Source organism: Pristiophorus japonicus, chromosome 20, assembly GCF_044704955.1.
Source record: "Pristiophorus japonicus isolate sPriJap1 chromosome 20, sPriJap1.hap1, whole genome shotgun sequence".
Classification (NCBI taxonomy): domain Eukaryota; kingdom Metazoa; phylum Chordata; class Chondrichthyes; family Pristiophoridae; genus Pristiophorus; species Pristiophorus japonicus.
This window is the reverse complement of record NC_091996.1, coordinates 23,934,147-23,954,200: the sequence shown is the minus strand read 5'-3', so window position 1 is coordinate 23,954,200 and position 20,054 is coordinate 23,934,147. Positions and strand designations below refer to the sequence as shown.

The window sequence follows — 20,054 nt, the reverse complement described above, 5'->3', positions numbered from 1 at the left end:
CAAGCACCCAGTGTTCGCATCAACCACACCAAGTTGGCTAGAACATCGAATAGAATTATAGAACCGTTACAGCACAAGAGCAGGCCGTTCGGCCCGTTGAGCCCGTGCCGGCTTTCTTGCAAAAACATTTTAGCCAGTCCTCCTCCCCCACCCTTTCTCCTTGGCCCCTGCAATTTTTTTCTTTCAGGTACTTATCCCATCCATCATAGGCAGTACCTCAGAATCGAGGAAGACTTGCTTCCACTCTAAATACGAGTACTTAGGTGGCTGGAACAGTCCAATACGAGAACCACAGTCTCTTGTCACAGGTAGGACAGATAGTCGTTGAGGGAAAGAGTGGGTGGGACTAGTTTGCCGCACGCTCTTTTCGCTGCCTGCGCTTGGTTTCTGCATGCTCTCGGCGATGAGACGCAAGGTGCTCAGCAACCTCCCGGATGCTCTTCCTCCAGTTAGGGTGATCTTGGGCCAGGGACTCCCAGGTGTTGATGGGGATGTTGGACTTTATCAGGGAGGCTTTGAGGGTGTCCCTGTAACGTTTCCTCTGCCTACTTTTGGCTCGTTTGCCGTGAAGGAGTTCCAAGTAGAGCACTTGCTTTGGGAGTCTCGTGTCTGGCATGCAAACAATGTGGCCCGCCCAGCGGAGCTGATCAAGCGTGGTCAGTGCATCGATGCTGGGGATGTTGGCCTGGTCGAGGACGCTAACGTTGGTGAGTGAGATTCAACAACCGTGAATTGACATCCAGCAGCATAGCTTGCCAACTTTAACCATAGACAGCTCGTGTTTAAGAGCAGTCTCTGAGCTGAATGCTACCATGGAGCACCTTTGCACTCGGTAGGTGGCGTGAGGTGACAAGCAAACTTCTGCACGCTACTCTGCAGACTGACCAGCATCCTTTGTGTCACCCTGGCAACCGTGGAACTGTTTCCCAATATGCTGTTCCGTGCACCGGTTCAAAATCCACGGCTGTTTATTTCAAATTGTCAACAAAGCACGACGACAGACTGGAAGTGATATTTGGTGCTGGTGGTCTCTGAGGAAGGACTGTAAACAAACCGGTGATTAGTCATTCCTGAGATGTGCGTTTCCTTCATTTGCAGACTAAACTGCGGGCCTGAAAATCCTTAGCCGCGTCCTGCCAGTGTAAGTGTGCAGCAGAGCGGCTGCCAGTGACCTCTACTTCCTGACCCTGTTGGCTTATCTGGGGTCGGGGAGAAGTCAGTTGATTTGCATGCAGATGGCGGGTGCCCGTGCCCACTTTGGCCACCCGCCCAACGTGGGAATCATCTCCGCTGGCCGCACGCTGGGTCTCGCGTGGGGAGGATAGACGTTTCTGTTCCCGACAGAGATTCACAGCCTGGGGGCGAGTCTTGGCCAAGTTCCCAGTGGACACGTAGAATTGGTAGCTAACCTACGCTGCTGGCCTCCCAGAGATGCAGGACCTCTGTGTTTAATAATTTCCTGTGCAGCATCCTCGACTCTCCGGTGCATCCGTGTCGATTTACTTTGGATATTTTGATGCTATATTTATTCTGTAGCAGGGGAACACTAACCATGTACAATCTGGGCAAAGCACAAGCAGCTCATTGAATAAATTCTGCTTTGTTTTGATCCAAGAACCAGGTGGCCGTTGTTAACCCTTCGAGGGTTGTCGCAGAGATCCTGAATGAACAACGCCTTGCTTATAAAATTCTGACGGGATTGGACAGGTTAGATGCAGGAAGAATGTTCCCGATGTTGGGGAAGTCCAGAACCAGGGGTCACAGTCTAAGGATAAGGGATAAGCCATTTAGGACCGAGATGAGGAGAAACTTCTTCACTCAGAGAATTGTGAACCTGTGGAATTCTCCACCACAGAAAGTTGTTGAGGCCAGTTCGTTAGATATATTCAAAAGGGAATATATTCATCATCATAGGCAGTCCCTCGAAATCGAGGAAGACTTGCTTCCACTCCTAAAGTGAGTTCTTTGGTGGCTGAACAGTCCAACACGAGAGCCACAGACCCTGTGTTAAAGAGAGTTCGATGTGGCCCTTACGGCTAAAGGGATCAAGGGGTGTGGAGAGAAAGCAGGAATGGGGTACTGAAGTTGCATGATCAGCCATGATCATATTGATTGGTGGTGCAGGCTCCAAGGGCCGAATGGCCTGCTCCTGCACCTATTTTCTATGTTTTTAAGTTTATATAGCACCTGGAGAAAGGAATAGGATATGCTGATGGGGTGAGATGAAACATGATGAGAGGAGGCTCGTGTGGAGCATAAACACCGGCATGAACCTGTTGGGCCGAATGGCTTGTTTCTGTGCCGTAAATACGACGTAAAACTTTGTAAACTGCAAGAGACCCGATTGACATTCATATTCCTGATGGAGCTCATTTTACAGTTTCAGAGCAGCTGGCTAGAGGATTAGGACACAGTGAGAACTGATGAGCAAATGGTCCCTTCCATATCTTTCACGAACCCTCCTGGGAGGCACCATTGAGGGTATCTTTGGAATTCGGCTGATCTTATCCCATCTCTTGACTCAAGCGGCTAGCATAGATGTGGGGACTTGTTCAAGAGGAAGCAATTACAACAAATTTGTTTTGGCTTTTTTTTTAACAAAAGAAAATGTGTTTTCTGCATTGTGCACCCATTGAACTCTGTTAATGAGATAAATTCCAGAAAAACTAGACAGAAATGAAACCTCCCTTTAATTCTCCTCCATCTCTCCCCCCCGTCCCCCAATTCTTTGAGAGGACCTCTGCATTTTTGTTTGTTGGATGAATTTAACAGAATTATTCCCTATAGAAGAACAGTGATTAATTAAACCCTGAGCCCAGTGTAAGTGTTTAGGTCACAAGCTAGATGATAGACTACATTAACGTCAAGGAAACTTTCTAACCCAATTGGAATCAAAGCCAAATGTGTTAACCAAGGAAACTAACAGGCCAAACACACACACTGTGGCCAAGAAATGGGAAAAGACGAAATCAAGTACATATGTTCTGAAGCAGATCAGCAGCAGAGTATTTCCCATAAACTTTTGCCAGTTGATCTGAGTCAGATGTAGAAGTTCCTCAGCCCTGCCCTAAGACGAGGTCTCCTCGTAGACCCACTTGATGTTGTGATCTCATTGTGGATTCATGAAGGGGAAATCATGTTTAACTAATTTACTGGAATTCTTTGAGGATATAACGAGCATGGTGGATAGAGGTGTACTGATGGATGTGGTGTATTTAGATTTCCAAAAGGCATTCGATAAGGTGCCACACAAAAGGTTACTGCAGAAGATAAAGATACACGGAGTCAGAGGAAATGTATTAGCATGGATCGAGAATTGGCTGGCTAACAGAAAGCAGAGAGTCGGGATAAATGGGTCCTTTTCGGGTTGGAAATCGGTGGTTAGTGGTGTGCCACAGGGATCGGTGCTGGGACCACAACTGTTTACAATATACATAGATGACCTGGAAGAGGGGACAGAGTGTGGTGTAACAAAATTTGCATATGACACAAAGATTAGTGGGAAAGCGGGTTGTGTAGAGGACACAGAGAGGCTGCAAAGAGATTTGGATAGGTTAAGCGAATGGGCTAAAGTTTGGCAGATGGAATACAATGTCGGAAAATGTGAGGTCATTCACCTTGGGGAAAAAAAACAGTAAAAGGGAATATTATTTGAATGGGGAGAAATTACAACATGCTGCGGTGCAGAGGGACCTGGGGGTCTTTGTGCATGAATCCCAAAAAGTTAGTTTGCAGGAGCAGCAGGTAATCAGGAAGGCGAATGGAATGTTGGCCTTCATTGCGAGAGGGATGGAGTACAAAAGCAGGGAGATCCTTCTGCAACTGTACAGGGTAATGGTGAGGCCGCACCTGGAGTACTGCGTGCAGTTTTGGTCACCTTACTTAAGGAAGGATATACTAGCCTTGGAGGGGGTACAGAGATGATTCACTCGGCTGATTCCGGAGATGAGGGGGTTACCTTATGATGATAGATTGAGTAGACTGGGTCTTTACTCGTTGGAGTTCAGAAGGATGAGGGGTGAACTTATAAAAACATTTAAAATAATGAAAGGGATAGACAAGATAGAGGCAGAGAGGTTGTTTCCACTGGTCGGGGAGACTAGAACTAGGGGGCACAGCCTCAAAATAAAGGGGGAGCCAATTTAAAACCGAGTTGAGAAGGAATTTCTTCTCCCAGAGGGTTGTGAATCTGTGGAATTCTCTGCCCAAGGAAGCAGTTGAGGCTAGCTCATTGAATGTATTCAAATCACAGATAGATAGATTTTTAACCAATAAGGGAATTAAGGGTTATGGGGAGCGGGTGGGGAAGTGGAGCTGAGTCCACGGCCAGATCAGCCATGATCTTTTTGAATGGCGGAGCAGACTCGAGGGGCTAGATGGCCTACTCCTGTTCCTAATTCTTATGTTCGTATGTTGCTTCCTTTGGCAGATTGACTGCTACTCGCTGACTTGTTTTCCTATAACAGGGTAGAGCAGAGTTTGCCAACGTGGGGATAACTGCCACATTGATGTGTGCAGGAAATGTACTCTGAACAGATGCTCCATTTTGTGAGCGCGTAGTTTGATGTTGGCCAATATTGAGTGGAAAGTTTAGGGGGTGCAGCCATTTTGTTGATATCTGGCTGTACGGACTTAACCACAGAGTTTGGTAAATGGCTGTAGCATGGATAAGTTATTCAGGTTGGCCATTGGGGGCATTCACTGTTGAAATGTGGGAAACACGGCAGTCAATTTGCGCACAGCAAGCTCCCACAAACAGCAATGTGATAATGACCAGATAATCTGTTTTTGTTATGTTGATTGAGGGATAAATATTGGCCCCAGGACGCCGGGGATAACTCCTTCAAAATAGTGGCCATGGGATCTTTTACATCCACCTGAGAGGGCAGACGGGGCCTCGGTTTAATGTCTCATCCGAAAGACGGCCCCTCCGGCTGATACTCAAAACGTTATTGTCGCCTGAATGAAGAACACTGTCGTGCCAATGGGTTGGCAGAAATGTTCAAAGAACAGCGAAATGAAGGCTGGATGAAATAATGTAACTTTGCAAAACAGGCGGGTAATTAACAAATTGTGGAAAACCTGGCCTACGGGAGCTGAATCCTAGTTTTACATTTGATTGGATCCATCTTGTATTTCATAGTCCAATAGTATAAATATTGTTGGAGGATGATTGGTTCCAGCATCAACCCATCTTGTTGAAAGGGCAAACTCCTGCCACACACAGTGGACCCAATGATTTCCAAACATACAGAAGTAGGTCTGCACATCTCCAAGTATATTGACCATCAAACATGTGCAAACAAAACAGCAGGCAAACTTCCTGCTTTCAGCTTAAGAACAGCCATTCGGAAACAAACCCCTATTACAGTGTCTGTTACTGTAATGCAGTTTGAAAAATTGTGGCTGTTACATATTCAACTCAAATGTAGAAGTGCATTTTGGATTTTGGATTTGTAGCCATCTTTGCATAAAACACAACCTATATCTAATTCCCTGTACCATCGATTCGACGGAATCTACCAAAAAAAAAACATTTCCTCACTCATTACACAGAGAACCACAGTAACGCCGCCTGATACTCATGCGGGAGCCAGTGACTAGCGTAGAGCAGGCCCTTGCGTACTACTTGAGTTGTTCTCAAGTTGACTTATCAACACACATGTACAGGCGCACACTACAGGACATCCTTGTACTTAACCCTTTGTTCACCCGCTGTGTACGAATGTACAGCCAATCACTTACTGTCTTTGAAGAAGCGTACGTGACTACTGGCCACTGGTGATCCAATCCAACAGCAGGTGGTTGCTAAAATCAAAAAAATGGTCACAATTGATTTGTTACTTCAGTGCCCCTGAAGTTTTTGCTGTCACATGTTAAGTCTTAATGTAATATAGAAATTAATACGCTTGAAGATTAACTTGCACTTAAAATCTTTAAGATAGTTGCTGGAAACTATACAGGGTTGGAGATTACCTATGAAGAGCTATGTTTTATAGAAATCAATAGAATAAAATGCCGTACTGATGGTGTTTTCAGGAGATCGTAGACCTCACTCGATTTCTTCTCTCGTCAGCCCAACGGACGCATGCAGTTGCCCCTTAAGTGGTTCAGCCGGAGCCATCACAATAGAAGGACAATTGAGACGAAAAACCTTACTGAAGGAAGGCAAGAAGCCAGCAGTAAGTGGAACTCGCATCAACAGATTTTTTTTTCCTCTCTCCGGGTCATCCAAATGTTCAGCTGTTTGAATTGGCAGTGACTTGTGGCTAACCATTCTCAGGTCATGTGTCACGTCTTTGAACCAAATGAGCACCAAGGCAGGAATTACCCATCGGTCTTAGTCATTGGGATTTTCCTCCTATATTTAAATTCTAGAAATTAAAAAATAAAGATTTCATAAACGCAGCAATGAAGCCGAGTAGTTGAGGGCGAATAGCATGGGTGCATTTAAGCGTAAGCTAGATAAGCGCATGAGGGAGCAAGGACTAGAAGGATATGCTGATAGGGTTCGAAGAAGTTTGGTGGGATGAGGCTGGTGTGGAGCATAAAAGCCGGCATAGACCAGTTGGGCTAAATGGCCTGTTTCTGTGCTGTACGCTCGGTGTAACTTTCATGTAGTAATGGATGCAACGAACCGTGTCTTAAAAAGAACCAAATGTGTTTTTTTTTAATGATTTGCATTTGTTTATCCCTTCTCCCTCTGTAACCGATCCCTTTTCCATAATCTAGCCTCCGAGAGGGGAACAGGTGGATGGACCATGAATCCTTTCACTTTGACACAAATGGTTTGGTCCATCAATCAGGGACCCAAGGGACCACCACAGTCCTGTCAGTGTGGTGATGGTGGTAGGAAGTCCTGGATATACTCGTAAGCTAGGGATCACATCAAGAGGTCTGAGGGGAGAGGTTGCACCAGTAGACCAAACCACACAGTGAAGAGGCATGGATTTTGCGCCCATGATTCCCCAGTACTAAGTTTCCCCCATCATTCTTCTTTCGTGTGGTAGTAGCAAATCAAATGTCAATATCGAAGTTGGATATCCAGGCCAAAGCTTCCGGTGTAACAGTGGGGATATCTTGTAGGATATTTCCTCTGAGGGCAGTGCTCAATGATGTGCTCCAGAGTCTGATTCCACCGTCGCATGACGGGGACACTTTAATCTTCCACCTATGGAGAAGGTGGCAGCATCGACCATGACCGGTTCTGAGGCGATCGATGGTTGTCCACTGTTTGCGAGGAAGGTTTGATCCTTCAGGTTGTACTGTAGGGTCCTCTGTAAGCAATCCATTCCTGATATCACAGTCACCCCTCATTCAGAATGAGGGATAGGAAACTGTAGCAACCTCGGATATTCTCACCTCCCCGGTGAGGGGTTTACAGCAACACAGGAAGACGCCTTAGAAATAAAAAAAATCAACTGTCTCTTTCGGAGGTGAAGAAAAAACATTTTAATGGGAAGATCTAGTCAGTCAAAACCTGTCCCAGCTCCATCGCTCTGTCTTTCCTTGTCTCGAAATCGATGTAATTAGTTGGAATTAGGGGAGGTGACGGAGGCCTGGTTGAAGAGGTGGATTTTGAGGTGGCCTTTGAAGATGGAGGAGAGGTAGCAAGGGCAAAGGGCTTATTACATAGTATTTACAGCACAGAAACAGGCCATTCGCCTCAACATGTCCGTGTCGGTGTTTATACTCCACACGAGCCTCCTCCCACCATCTAACCCCATCAACCCCTACTATTCCTTTCCCCCTCATGTGTTTATTTAGCTTCCCCTTAAATGTATCTGTGCTAATCATCTCAACTATTACTTCTGGCAGCGAGTTCCACTTTCTAACCACTCTCTGGGCAAAGAAATTTCCCCTGAATTCCCTTTTGGATTTATCAGTGACGACCTTATATTTATGCCCCCTTAGTTCTGTTCTTGCCGGTAAGTGGCAACATATTCTCTACGTCAACCCTATTGGGTTTAGGAAGAGAGTTCCAGAGTTTGGGTCCAAGTGGCAGAAAGCTTGGCCATCCCTGGTGGAACAGGGTGCGAGGGGAGGCACACCTCGGGGGAACAGAGGACACACCCGGAGGATGTCGCTTCGTGGAGGAACGCTGCCATCTCGCCGATTTGTGGCACGGGTCCCACATCAACGCGCTCGACTCTTAACTGCCCCCTGAAGCGGCCGAGGAAGCCACTCAGTTGTGTCAAACTCTGGGCATCCAAGGAAGGCCAATAAATGCTGGCCTGGCCAGTGACCCACACATCCTGAGAATCAATCATTTTTAAAATGTAAGGTTAGAGGAGGTAAAGTGTGGAGAGGTTCCGCAGGGATATTGAATTCCGTGCATCGGGGCCTGAGGAGCCAGTGGAGGTCGGTGAGGGTACACGAGTTATGACAGAAAACTATGCATAGAACGTATTTTTTTCCCCATTTGATCCAATTCAAGTTATTCACAACCTGTCGAATGACTTCTCTTTTTAATCCTACATCAGTCCCTTGTCTTTACTGACCCAAGAGCTTTCCATGAACAGGCATCACAATATTGTCCTTGTTTGTCTAATACCGTGCAGCCTGAATCGCTGTGGGTATTGACAGAAGGTCTGCTGTTTGCAGCGTATGTTCTTCACAGTAGATAAATAGATAAACCCAGATGGTAAAATTGTAGCCTGTCCAAAGTGGGCAGATTTAGAGAGGCACAGTCACCCTGGCCAGTTGATTGAAAGTCTTACTCTGCTTCTCCCTGAAAACCAAATTAAATCCATTCACAGGTAGAAAACTAATAACAAACACAGAATACTTCATCACCACATGCATTCAATGCTGCTGCTTGAGGTATAGTTTGGTGCCTTTTGCTAAATTGTGTCAGTCAGAAACTACAGGGTGCACTGCTTCCCCCTTGTGGTGAATTCTTAACATAAGAATATAAGAACATAAGAAATAGGAGCAGGAGTAGACCATACGGCCCCTCGAGCCTGCTCCGCCATTCAATAACATCATGGCTGATCTGATCATGGGCTCCGCTCCACTTCCCTGCCCGCTCCCCATAACCCTTTACTCCCTTATCGCTCAAAAATCTGTCTATCTCCGCCTTAAATATATTCAATGACCCAGCCTCCACAGCTCTCTGGGGCAGAGAATTCCACAGATTTACAACCCTCTGAGAGAAGAAATTTCTCCTCATCTCAGTGTTAAATTGGTGGCCCCTTACTCTATGACTGTGTCCCCTAGTTTTAGTTTCCCCATGAGTGGAAATATCCTCTCTGCATCCATATTGTTGAGCCCCCTCTATATGGGCCCAAGTTTCCACATGATTTGCGCCTGATTTTTAGGAGCAACTGGTGGAGAACGGAATATCTTAGAAATCGCAATTCTCCACTTTTTTTTTTCTGCAGTTCTAGTCAGGTAGAACAGTTCTACTTTGGAACAGAATTTTTTCTTCAAAAGGGGGCGTGTCCGGCCACTGACGCCTGATTTCAAAGTTTCCACAGTGAAAACGTACTCCAAACTAACTTAGAATGGAGCAAGTGAAGATTTTTGTAGAACTGAAAAAACCTGTTCTACACATTAAAAAATCAGGCGCAGGTTACAAATTAGGCGTCCAGAACGGGGAGGGGGGGGAAGGGAAGTCATTAAATTATACAATCAATCCTTATTTATACTTCTACAAATATTATACAAATAAATCCAACCTGAATAAACATTTATAAGCCAAGAAAAGATTAAATAAACCATCTTTCTACTTGTGTGAAAGTGCTTTAGCCATCTTTCGTTGCCGCGGGGGGAGGGGAAGGAAACCGCCGTTTTTGCCGCGGAGGGGAGGGAGGGGAAGGAGACAGCGGTTTGTTGCCGCGGAGGGGAGGGAGGGGAAGGAGACAGCGGTTTGTTGCCGCGGAGGGGAGGGAGGGGAAGGAGAACAGCGGTTTGTTGCCGTGGAGGGGAGGGAGGGAGAGGAAACCGCCATTTGTTGCCGTGGAGGGGAGGGAGGGGAAGGAGACAGTGAGAAGGGTAGCCTCAGTGCTGATGGCAATGTGTTTTTATTAAAAAATGTTCAAAAATTAAACAGCTACAAAGAACTACAAAAATGGCCGAGTGCCAATGTTTCCTTCACACTGCGCGTGCGCGAACGCTCCAACGCGCACGCGCAGCGTTGCCGGCAGGAAAAAAAATAATTTAAATAGTACCCGCCCCCTCCCACTTACAAAATCGGCGCGAGTGTAGGCTCCGCCCCCCTGGGCGCCGCGCCAAACAGACAAGGAGCTGCAAAGCGCTCGAGAATAGCGCGGTTTTTTTCTGCCGCCGTTTTAGGCGCGAAAAACGGGCGCCTAGCTCGGAGGGGCGCCCATTTTTTATCCTGTGGCAACTTGGGCCCATTATCTTATAAGTTTCAATAAGATCCCCTCTCATTTTTCTGAACTCCAATGAGTATAGGCCCAATTTACTCAACCTATCTTCATAAGTCAACCCCCTCATCTCAGGAAACAACTTAACAGAACAGCTGCCCTTGTGTATTTTGATGCGAAGATATTTGAATTAATTTCATCTTTGCAAATTTGTACGTTTTCTTTTACGAAACTATCAGCTTGATGTGGAGAACTGAAAAAGCAAAGAAAAAGCTTCATTCAGAATCTACGACTATTTCCCATTAAAGTGGGAGTTCTGGTCACCACATTACAGGAGAGGTGTGATTGCACTGGAGAGGGTACAGAGGAGATTTACGAGGAAGTTGCCTGGACTGGAGAATTTTAGCTATGAGCAAAGATTGGATAGGCTGGGTTTATTTTCTTTGGAACAGAGGAGGCTGAGGGGAGACCTTATTGAGGTGCATGAAATTATGAGGGGCCTGGATAGAGTGGATAGGAAGGACCTATTTCCCTTACTAAAGGGGGTCAACAACCAGTGGGCATAGATTTAAAGTAATTGGGGGAGGTTTAGAGGAGATTTGAGGGGAAATGTTTTCACCCAGAGGGTGGTGGGGGTCTGGAACTCACTGCCTGAAAGGGTGGTAGAGGCAGAAACCCTCACCACATTTAAAAAGTACTTGGATGTGCACTTGAAGTGGCGTAACCTGCAGGGCTACGGACCAAGAGCTGGAAAGTGGGATTAGGCTGGATAGCTCTTTGTCGGCCGGCACGGACACGATGGGCCGAAATGGCCTCCTTCCGTGCTGTAAATTTTCATGATTCTAAGTGAACTCCCTGAAGTGAGCAAATGTCACTGATTGCATGATTATTCTGTTGCTCTTTGGATTATTAACTGGCCTTCCAGTTTGTCTTCAGGTGAGCTCAGTCTGGTGGGGATGTGGGAGGGGTGGGGGGGGGAGCGGTGGGGTGGGGTAGCAGACGTGGAAGCCCCACCGGCCTGAACAGCATGGCTTCATTTGAATAATTTTAGGCAGACTCCCTCCGCGACAGCCGGCCAGATTGACTACCTGCAGACCCCACCAACGCTTTACTCCCCAGAACCCCCCCCCCTTTGGACCTGCCTCTCCCCATGGTGGAGACCTGATCGTCCTCATTGATTCTTAATTCAGTAAAAGCAATAAGCGGGCCCAGTATTTGTGACAATACCAAATCTCCAGAAGTCACACAGGGAGAAAGCAGCAGGAGCAGAGCTTTGCCGCAAAACTGCGAAATGCTAAACGGCTGCCCGTGTTCAGAGAGAGAGAAGCGTACCGTGCCTGTAGCACAGCATCATGTGCATTCGGCAGGACATTCAGGGTTTAAACTGTGGAAATCCGTGAGTTACAGCCTGAATAACTGATCCAGAGGTCACGGTTAGGAATGCAGCTTAGTTTGGTTTATTGTTGAAGAGTTACTTGACCTTCTGTTTCCCTTCAGATGTCATCCTGGACTCGTTACTGGCTCATACTTTCTGGATCGCTTCTGCTGTATTACTCTGCGAAGTCCCTGAGAGCCTCTGAGAGGAAACATGTGAGTAGTCCCCATATTAGGAGCCCTCTTTATTATTATAATGTGCACTGCATTTATTTATATATCCGTTATGAATCTCTTGTAAGTAGGATATCAACAAAAACATCCAATTCCCTTGTTCTTGTACAACTTTATATTCATTTTATATTCACTTTCATCGCCAATGGATTTTGCTTTGGAGTCCGTATCCCTCTGACCATCTTTATTTGATTTGAAAACAAATCCTTTACACCACACAAAAGTAAATATATACTTGAAACGTATGAAAATCTATTCAGTAATCGATCGTCATAGCCTTTTATTTCTGGGACCTGGATTACAATTCATCCCAGACTGATTGGAATAAAATCTCCTCTGCCAGCTGTAGGGGTTCTAAACGAACTAAGTTTGGATAGCCTCAAACCAGTTCCCAGGAGGTAAAAATCCGCACTGTAAAACCGGCGTTATCTAGGACTAAACTGGTAGTAACGCTTAGCAAGACCAGAGGAAAGGTCCGTACAGATGATTACTCTCTACTGGTTGGTGAGCCGCCTTCTGTGCCCCACAGCGAGGCATCTTTCAAGTCAAAGGTGTCCTGGCTGAATCGGGGCATTTTAAGGTCAGAGTTGGGCAGCCTCCTTCCATTTGAGGCTGTAACGTATGCTCCTGTGCATGTGCTCACAGGATTGTAGAGCTGTTGCATTGTGAGTGGCTAAGCCAGTCACGTGATATTCACAAGACTCAATAAAACCCCAGTCAGTTGGGTCCAGGTCATCCACGATGAGGTATGCAGTTGGGAGCCTGGTGGATGAACTGGTAATGTGTAGTGTGATTGTTGAACCTTTGTTAATTAACCAACTAGTTCTTAATAGCAATGTGTTGCTATGAATTCTTAAGCAAAGAACCCATGAAGCAAATACATTACAGAGGCAAAAACAGAACCTGCTGCAACTCTGTTCTGTTGTAAGGCCCACACCTGCAGCGTGAGCTTGTCTGTTTCTCTCCACTGATGCTGTCTGACCTGCTGAGTGTTTCCAGCATTTTCAGTGTTAATTTCAGATTTCCTGCAATATTTTGCTGTTTGTTCCTCCCGTTGAAGGTAGCTTAGATCGGTCACTTTCTCCCATTGTTGAGATGTTCAGTTAAGCACCGGTGAATGAAGTAACAGAGAAACATCTCCGGCTTCTCCACCTGCTTCTTGAAAGCAGTCTGTGCGAATGCTTTATTCAAGGCGTTTCAAGATGCATTTAACAGCAGTGGGCCTGCTAAACTGTCCCCACCCCTATGAACTAGTTCATGCTTCTTTCTCCTCATGGGCTAATAAACTGTCCCCACCCCTCTGAGTTAGTCTATGAATCACTCTTCCCTCTGAGCTAGTCTATGCATTGCTCTTCTACATAAATCTATGCGGACACTCCAGTGCATTGCTGAGGGAGTGCTGCACTGTCAGAGGTGCCGTCTTTCAGATGAGACGTTAAACCGAGGTCCCATCTGCTCTCTCAGGTGGATGTAAAAGATCCCATGACACTATTTCGAAGATTATCTGGTCATTTCTGTGGGTTTACTGTGCGCAAGTTGGCTGCCGCATTTCCCACATTACAAGTGACTACACTCCAAAAATACTTCATTGGCTTAAAGCACTTTAAGACATCCGGTGGTCATGAAAGGCGCTATATAACTGCAAGTTTTTCTTTCTTCCCTTCCCTCTGTGCTAGTTTATGCATCTCCCTCCATAATAAACCCCCCCGGCCCCGAGCTAATCTATGTACCTCTGTCCCCATCTACACTAGAAGATATAATATTCCAGAGGTTATTTGTTACGTGTGTAATAACTCGATAGACTGAATACTGTAAACTCACTCCGGTGCAAACCTGGCTCAGCTTTATTCGGGCCCAAAGTGCGCACATTACATGGTGGCTTGCTTTATATACTTGGCCCGCACACACGTGCGTGCAGCCCAATGACCTCTGACAGTGGCGCCCCACCGGTTGCTAGTAACTCCAAGCATACATACATGACATTATTGTCTGGAACTTTTAGTTTGTTTTGGTCAGAGCCATTTTAAACAGGGTTATGTTGTCCAGTGCTGGAGCCTCCTTTTTGTGCAAAGTTACAATCCTGGTGATGGGCAGCAGAAGCACCGGACTATGATGTGCATTTAGGAAAGGTCCCTGCCCCTTATGCTGGGTTTGAAAATGCACAATGGCATAAAAACTCTCAGAAAAACGGTTCTGAATTTTTTCGAAACTCTTGGGTTGTATTTTAGAAAACAACAAAGGTGAAACATTTTAACAATGTTTCACGAACATGCTTGAATGATATCACTTTGTTGCAAGTTGTGGCTCTCGTTGCTACTAATGCTAACGGGAAGAGAGAAAAATGGTCTTTAAAGAAACCTCATTTGGAAAGAGGTGACATGATAGGTCCAAGTCAGCATGGATTTGTGAAAGGGAAATCATGCTTGACAAATCTTCTGGAATTTTTTGAGGATGTTTCCAGTACAATGGACAAGGGAGAACCAGTTGACTATTTGGACTTTCAGAAGGCTTTCGACAAGGTCCCACAAGAGATTAATGTGCAAAGTTAAAGCACATGGGATTGGGGGTAGTGTGCTGACGTGGATTGAGAACTGGTTGGGACAGGAAGCAAAGAGTAGGAGTAAATGGGTACTTTTCAGAATGGCAGGCAGTGACTAGTGGGGTACCGCAAGGTTCTGTGCTGTGGCCCCAGCTGTTTACACTGTACATTAATGATTTAGATGAGGGGATTAAATGTAGTATCTCCAAATTTGCGGATGACACTAAGTTGGGTGGCAGTGTGAGCTGCGAGGAGGATGCTATGAGGTTGCAGAGTGACTTGGATAGGTTAGGTGAGTGGCCAATACATGACAGATGAAGTATAATGTGGATAAATGTGAGGTTATCCACTTTGGTGGTAAAAACAGAGAGACAAACTATTATCTGAATGGTGACGGATTCGGAAAAGGGGAGGTGCAACGAGACCTGGGTGTCATGGTACATCAGTCATTGAAGGTTAGCATGCAGGTACAGCAGTCGGTTAAGAAATCAAATGGCATGTTGGCCTTCATAGCGAGGGGATTTGAGTACAGGGGCAGGGAGGTGTTACTACAGTTGTACAGAGCCTTGGTGAGGCCACACCTGGAGTATTGTGTACAGTTTTGGTCTCCTAACTTGAGGAAGGACATTCTTGCTATTGATGGAGTGCAGCGAAGGTTCACCAGACTGATTCCCGGAATGGCGGGACTGACATATCAAGAAAGACTGGATCAACTGGGCTTGTATTCACTGGAGTTCAGAAGAATGAGAGGGGATCTCATAGAAACGTTTAAAATTCTGACGGATTTAGACAGGTTAGATGCAGGAAGAATGTTCCCAATGTTGGGGAAGTCCAGAACCAGGGGTCACAGTCTAAGGATAAGGGGTAAGCCATTTAGGACTGAGATGAGGAGAAACTTCTTCACCCAGAGAGTGGTGAACCTGTGGAATTCTCTACCACAGAGAGTTGTTGAGGCCAATTCACTAAATATATTCAAAAAGGAGTTAGATGAAGTCCTCACTACTAGGGGGATCAAGGGGTATGGTGTGAAAGCAGGAATGGGGTACTGAAGTTGCATGTTCAGCCATGAACTCATTGAATGGCGGTGCAGGCTCGAAGGGCCGAATGGCCTACTCTTGCACCTATTTTCTATGTTTCTTACCATCCATTTACTACGTTAAAGGTGCTATATAAATACAATTTATTGTTGTTGAATCTGAAGTGTCAAGTTGTAACAAAACCAAACATTTTTGCAGTTCTATAGGATCTGAATGATGCCATTGTTTGATCTGCACACGACAACTCTTACAGGGATTGCTATCTCTTGGACACATGTGTTAGCTTACTCTGCCTTTCCCACTCTCATTGAGTGTCGTGAGTTATGCCCCTGGTCTTTTACCCCTGGGGCAAAGGTTCAAATCCAGCCATGGCCATTGGGATGAAAGCCTATGCTGCTGATTGTACAGGTTATATGTCAAATGAGTTTGAGCAGTCTCATACCCACTCCTCGTGGGCATGGCGACCCACAGCACAAAACTCTCCTTAGTTGCTTAGTGTCAGCTGTGGCTCAGTGGGTAGCACACTCGCCTCTGAGTCAGAAGGTTGAGGGTTCAAGTCCCATTCCAGGGACTTGAGCACATAAATCTAGGCTAACACTCCAGTGCGATGCTGAGAGAGTGCTGCACTGTCAGAGGTGCCGTCTTTCAGATGAGATGTTAAACCGAGGGCCCCGTCTGCCCTCTTAGGTGGACGTAAAAGATCCTACGACACTATTTAGAAGAAGAGCAGGGGAGCTATCTACAGTGTCCTGGCCAATATTTATCCCCCAAACAACATAACAAAAAAAACAGATGGTCATTATCACATTGCTGTTTGTGGGAGCTTGCTGTGCGCAAATTGGCTGCCGCGTTTCCTACATTGCAACAGTGACTACACTCCAAAAGTACTTCATTGGCTGTAAAGCGCTTTGAGATGCACGGTGGTCATAGAAACAGAGAAAATAGATGTAGGAGTAGGCCATTCAGCCCTTCATGCCTGCACTGCCATTCAATGAGTTCATGGCTGAACATGCAACTTCAATACCCCATTCCTGCTTTCTCGCCATACCCCTTGATCCCCCTAGTAGTAAGTAACAGGTGTGGGGTTCGAACCAAGGCGGTTGTAAACCCACAGCATTATGAGTCCAACATTTTAACCACTCGGCCATCCTTGGTCATGAAAGGCGCTGTATAAATGCACGTCTTTCTTTCTTTGCATGGCACCAGATTGACAAGAGGGGCCCCACAGGATGGATAGTGTGGGACATGGAGAGACGGCCAGTGGGAGGGGATTTGCGACTGATTTGCATATTGTTGAGACAGAGTAGAGGGAGCTTACTCTGTGTCTAACTTACAGTATCTGATCTGACTGTATTGTACCTTTACCTTAAAAAATGTTTTAACTTTGCGGGGGGAAAAAAAACGTACAACCAAATGAAGGAAAATGTGGATTAAAGGGCAGTGTAACCAGACACATGCCAATATTTCTGCCAACAACAATTTACTCTGAAGCTTAGGTTTAATGTTTTTAATTGTTTGATATGGTATTTGATGGTCTGCTTAAACTCTTAATAACATTTGTGTATGTTTCAGTTTAATTTAAATTGATCGCTGGGCTTTATTCATAAAGCTCCCTCTATTATGAATGTAATGGAATGTAACTTGAACATTGTTTGGCTCTTTGTTTTCAGTAGCAACTGTGTGTTTGAAGTCGGAGGTCATTTCAGATTAAATAAATACGTTGCATTAGCAGCGCCAGCTATCGTGAGCGATTGTGGTCGTCGAAGAACTTGGCATTTTTAAAATGGTAGATGGGACCATAACGACCTTGTGTTGGAAAGTTGAACAGCGCCATCTTCTGGGAGTATGGGCAAATATCTTACCCAGCTCTGTGTTTTGCCAAGGTTTCACTGTGCAACTGTGATCAAGCCCTTTTTGCTTGTTGAGCAGCCCAAAATACATATTAAAAATAATTGTTGTACCAGCCTAAAGGTCAGTAAAATTGAAACAATCAATACTTGACAAATCCGAAATGCAAGATTGTCGGTTTCAAGTCGATTATAGTCGCTCCAGCTTTGGCGCTAAGCTCTGGAACTCCCTGCGTAAACCTCTCCGCCTCTCTGTCTCTCTTTCCTCCTTTAAGGCGCTCCTTAAAGCCTACCTCGCCTGCCCTAATATCTCCTTGCATGGCTCAATGTCAAATTTTTCCAGATCATGCTCCTGGGGGCAATTTACCATGTTAAAGGTGCTATATAAATGCAAGTTGTTGTTGTGGTACCTGAAGGGTCAAGTTATTCCGAAAACAAACGTTTCGGACACACAACTGGCACTCATCTCGTCTATCTTTTGCACTGTTTTCTGTTTCTCAATTATCTTTACCAATGTTTATGCTCATTAGAGATTGCAAGAGGCAGCTGCAGAGATGGATCGCACCCAGCATTTACTGCTGTGGTTTTAATTGCAGGCTGTCACTTTGCAATAAATACTGGGATAATTCTGCACGAGTCTTGTTACGTATGTAAACATTACCAACGTGTCAGACTTGCCACCAGGGGGCGCACCTGTGGGAGACCCAAGGGTCACCTGCACACCCTGGACAAGCAGGTATAAAGGGCAGTCTACCATGCTGCTTCCTCACTCTGGAGTTACATTAAAGAGACCAAGGTCACAACAGTTTGAGCTTACAACATACAGTCTTGTGGAATTATTCTGAACATAACAAGTCTGGGGCTGAGGGCTGACCTGATAGAGGCCTTCAAAATTACGTAGGGGTTTGATGGGCTAGATGCAGAGAAGATGTTTCCATGTTTGGTGGAGTCCAGAACTAGGGGCCAGAAGACAGTCACCAATAAATGCAATAAGCAATTAAGGAGAACTTCTTTACGCAGCGAGTGGGAAGAATGTGGAATGGTTTGAGGCGAATAGCAGCGATGCAATTAAGGGGAAAGAAGTAAGTACATGAGGGAGAAAGGAATAGAAGGATATGTTGATAGGGCAAAATGAAGTGAATAGAGTGGGAGTAGGCTGGTGTGAAGCCAAATGGCCTGTTTCTGTGCTGTAAATTCTATGTAAATAAAAACTCCACCATGGAAGTGCTTTATATGCAGACTGTAGATACACTCTCTGTATAGTCACTGTATAGTTGCATAAGATGGAGACTTGTTTACCTGATGTAATATCAATAAGGTTTACACTGTGTATATACTATGCTGGCACCACTGCAGGGTGCAACTGGTGGAGACCGGGGTTTCCTGCCCCTGTGGCAGAGGCTGTCCACCAGAGGGCACTGCGGTGGGAGACCTGAGGGTCACCTGCATAGGTGTGCAGGGCCCAGTATAAATGGCTGCTCACCATGCTTGTGCCTCACTCTGGAGTTACGAATAAAGGAACAAGGTCACTACAGTTTGAGTACAACACATTGCCTCGTGGAGACATTCATAAGTGCATTACAGACATAACAGGAAGTGTTGACTGCATCATCGCACTGCAGAAAAAGAGAAGTGTTAGAATTTATGGGCATTAGATCACAATCCGTGCACAGGAGAAGTTCAGGTGAAAGGTCATAAGATTATGGTCAATTTCACCATCACAACCACTGCTTGGGAACGTTGGCCATTTATTGACCAGTATTTTCAACAATAGGTTTATACAGCGATCGAGCCATGACTCCCATAGCTCCTGTTTATATATCCCCCGTGCACATTATACTGAATGTGACAGAGTTAGTGGGTCAACCTTTGCTCATTTTTGCTTTTTCTATAAGCTATCTAACTGACTGAAAGGTTGTCTTGTTGAATATCATTCAAATTAAAGAAATACGTTCAATTAATATCTTTGCCCTCAAGTAGTAAAAGTACATGGTTCAATCATTTTTCAAAACTAAATTATTATAAACAAAATAAAATAATCACGACAGTCCACAATGTTAAACAGCCCTGAAACTTTCTGAAACTTGGCATGAAAACATGTCAACTTGTTTAACCGGTGATAATCCACTGAATAAATGTCATGAAACAATATTCAATACAAAAACACCCACAGGTAAGCATGTTGTTCCAATACAGTCTAATCCTGTGCATGGGTGAACTTAAGCCCTTAAAAACCTGCATTTAGTGGGGATTGGCTATTACAGTTAAAAAGTTACTCCCCTGTTACATTACCATTCCCTTCCCTGAGCTTTTACCCATGCTCTTTACCTCACTCACTCACTCAGTCCACTGCTCGAATATTCTTCACACTTCTGCTGACTCTCCAGGTGGGAGCAGTCAGGGTCGTGATACAAGAGGCCGAGTTTGTTCTTGTTCCTGGGCATTCATGAACCAGCTCAATCACTTTAAAGTAAGTGGTAGGTGGTTTCGAGGGGATTTTAGGGGAGATTTCTTCACCCTGAGAGTGGTGGGGGTCTGGAACTCACTGCCTGAAAGGGTGGTAGAGGCAGAAATCCTCACCACATTTTAAAAAGTACTTGGATGTGCACCTGAAGTGCTGTAACCTACAGGGCTACGGACCTAGAGCTGGAAAGTGGGACTAATCCGGGATAGCTCTTGGTCGGCCAGCGCA

General features: G+C 45.4%; 1 protein-coding gene across 5 annotated transcripts in view; it reads left to right on the top strand.

The window, feature by feature from the left end:
- Positions 1–20,054, top strand: part of LOC139232442 (ras-specific guanine nucleotide-releasing factor RalGPS1-like) — a 1,066,646-nt gene that overhangs the window by 1,026,242 nt on the left and 20,350 nt on the right. For all 5 annotated transcript variants that reach the window (XM_070862624.1, XM_070862625.1, XM_070862622.1 and 2 more), the window contains 2 exons: positions 6,077–6,182; positions 11,829–11,921. In XM_070862624.1, coding sequence (XP_070718725.1) covers positions 6,077–6,182; positions 11,829–11,921 — 199 coding nt within the window. The remainder of the gene's footprint in view (positions 1–6,076; positions 6,183–11,828; positions 11,922–20,054) is intronic.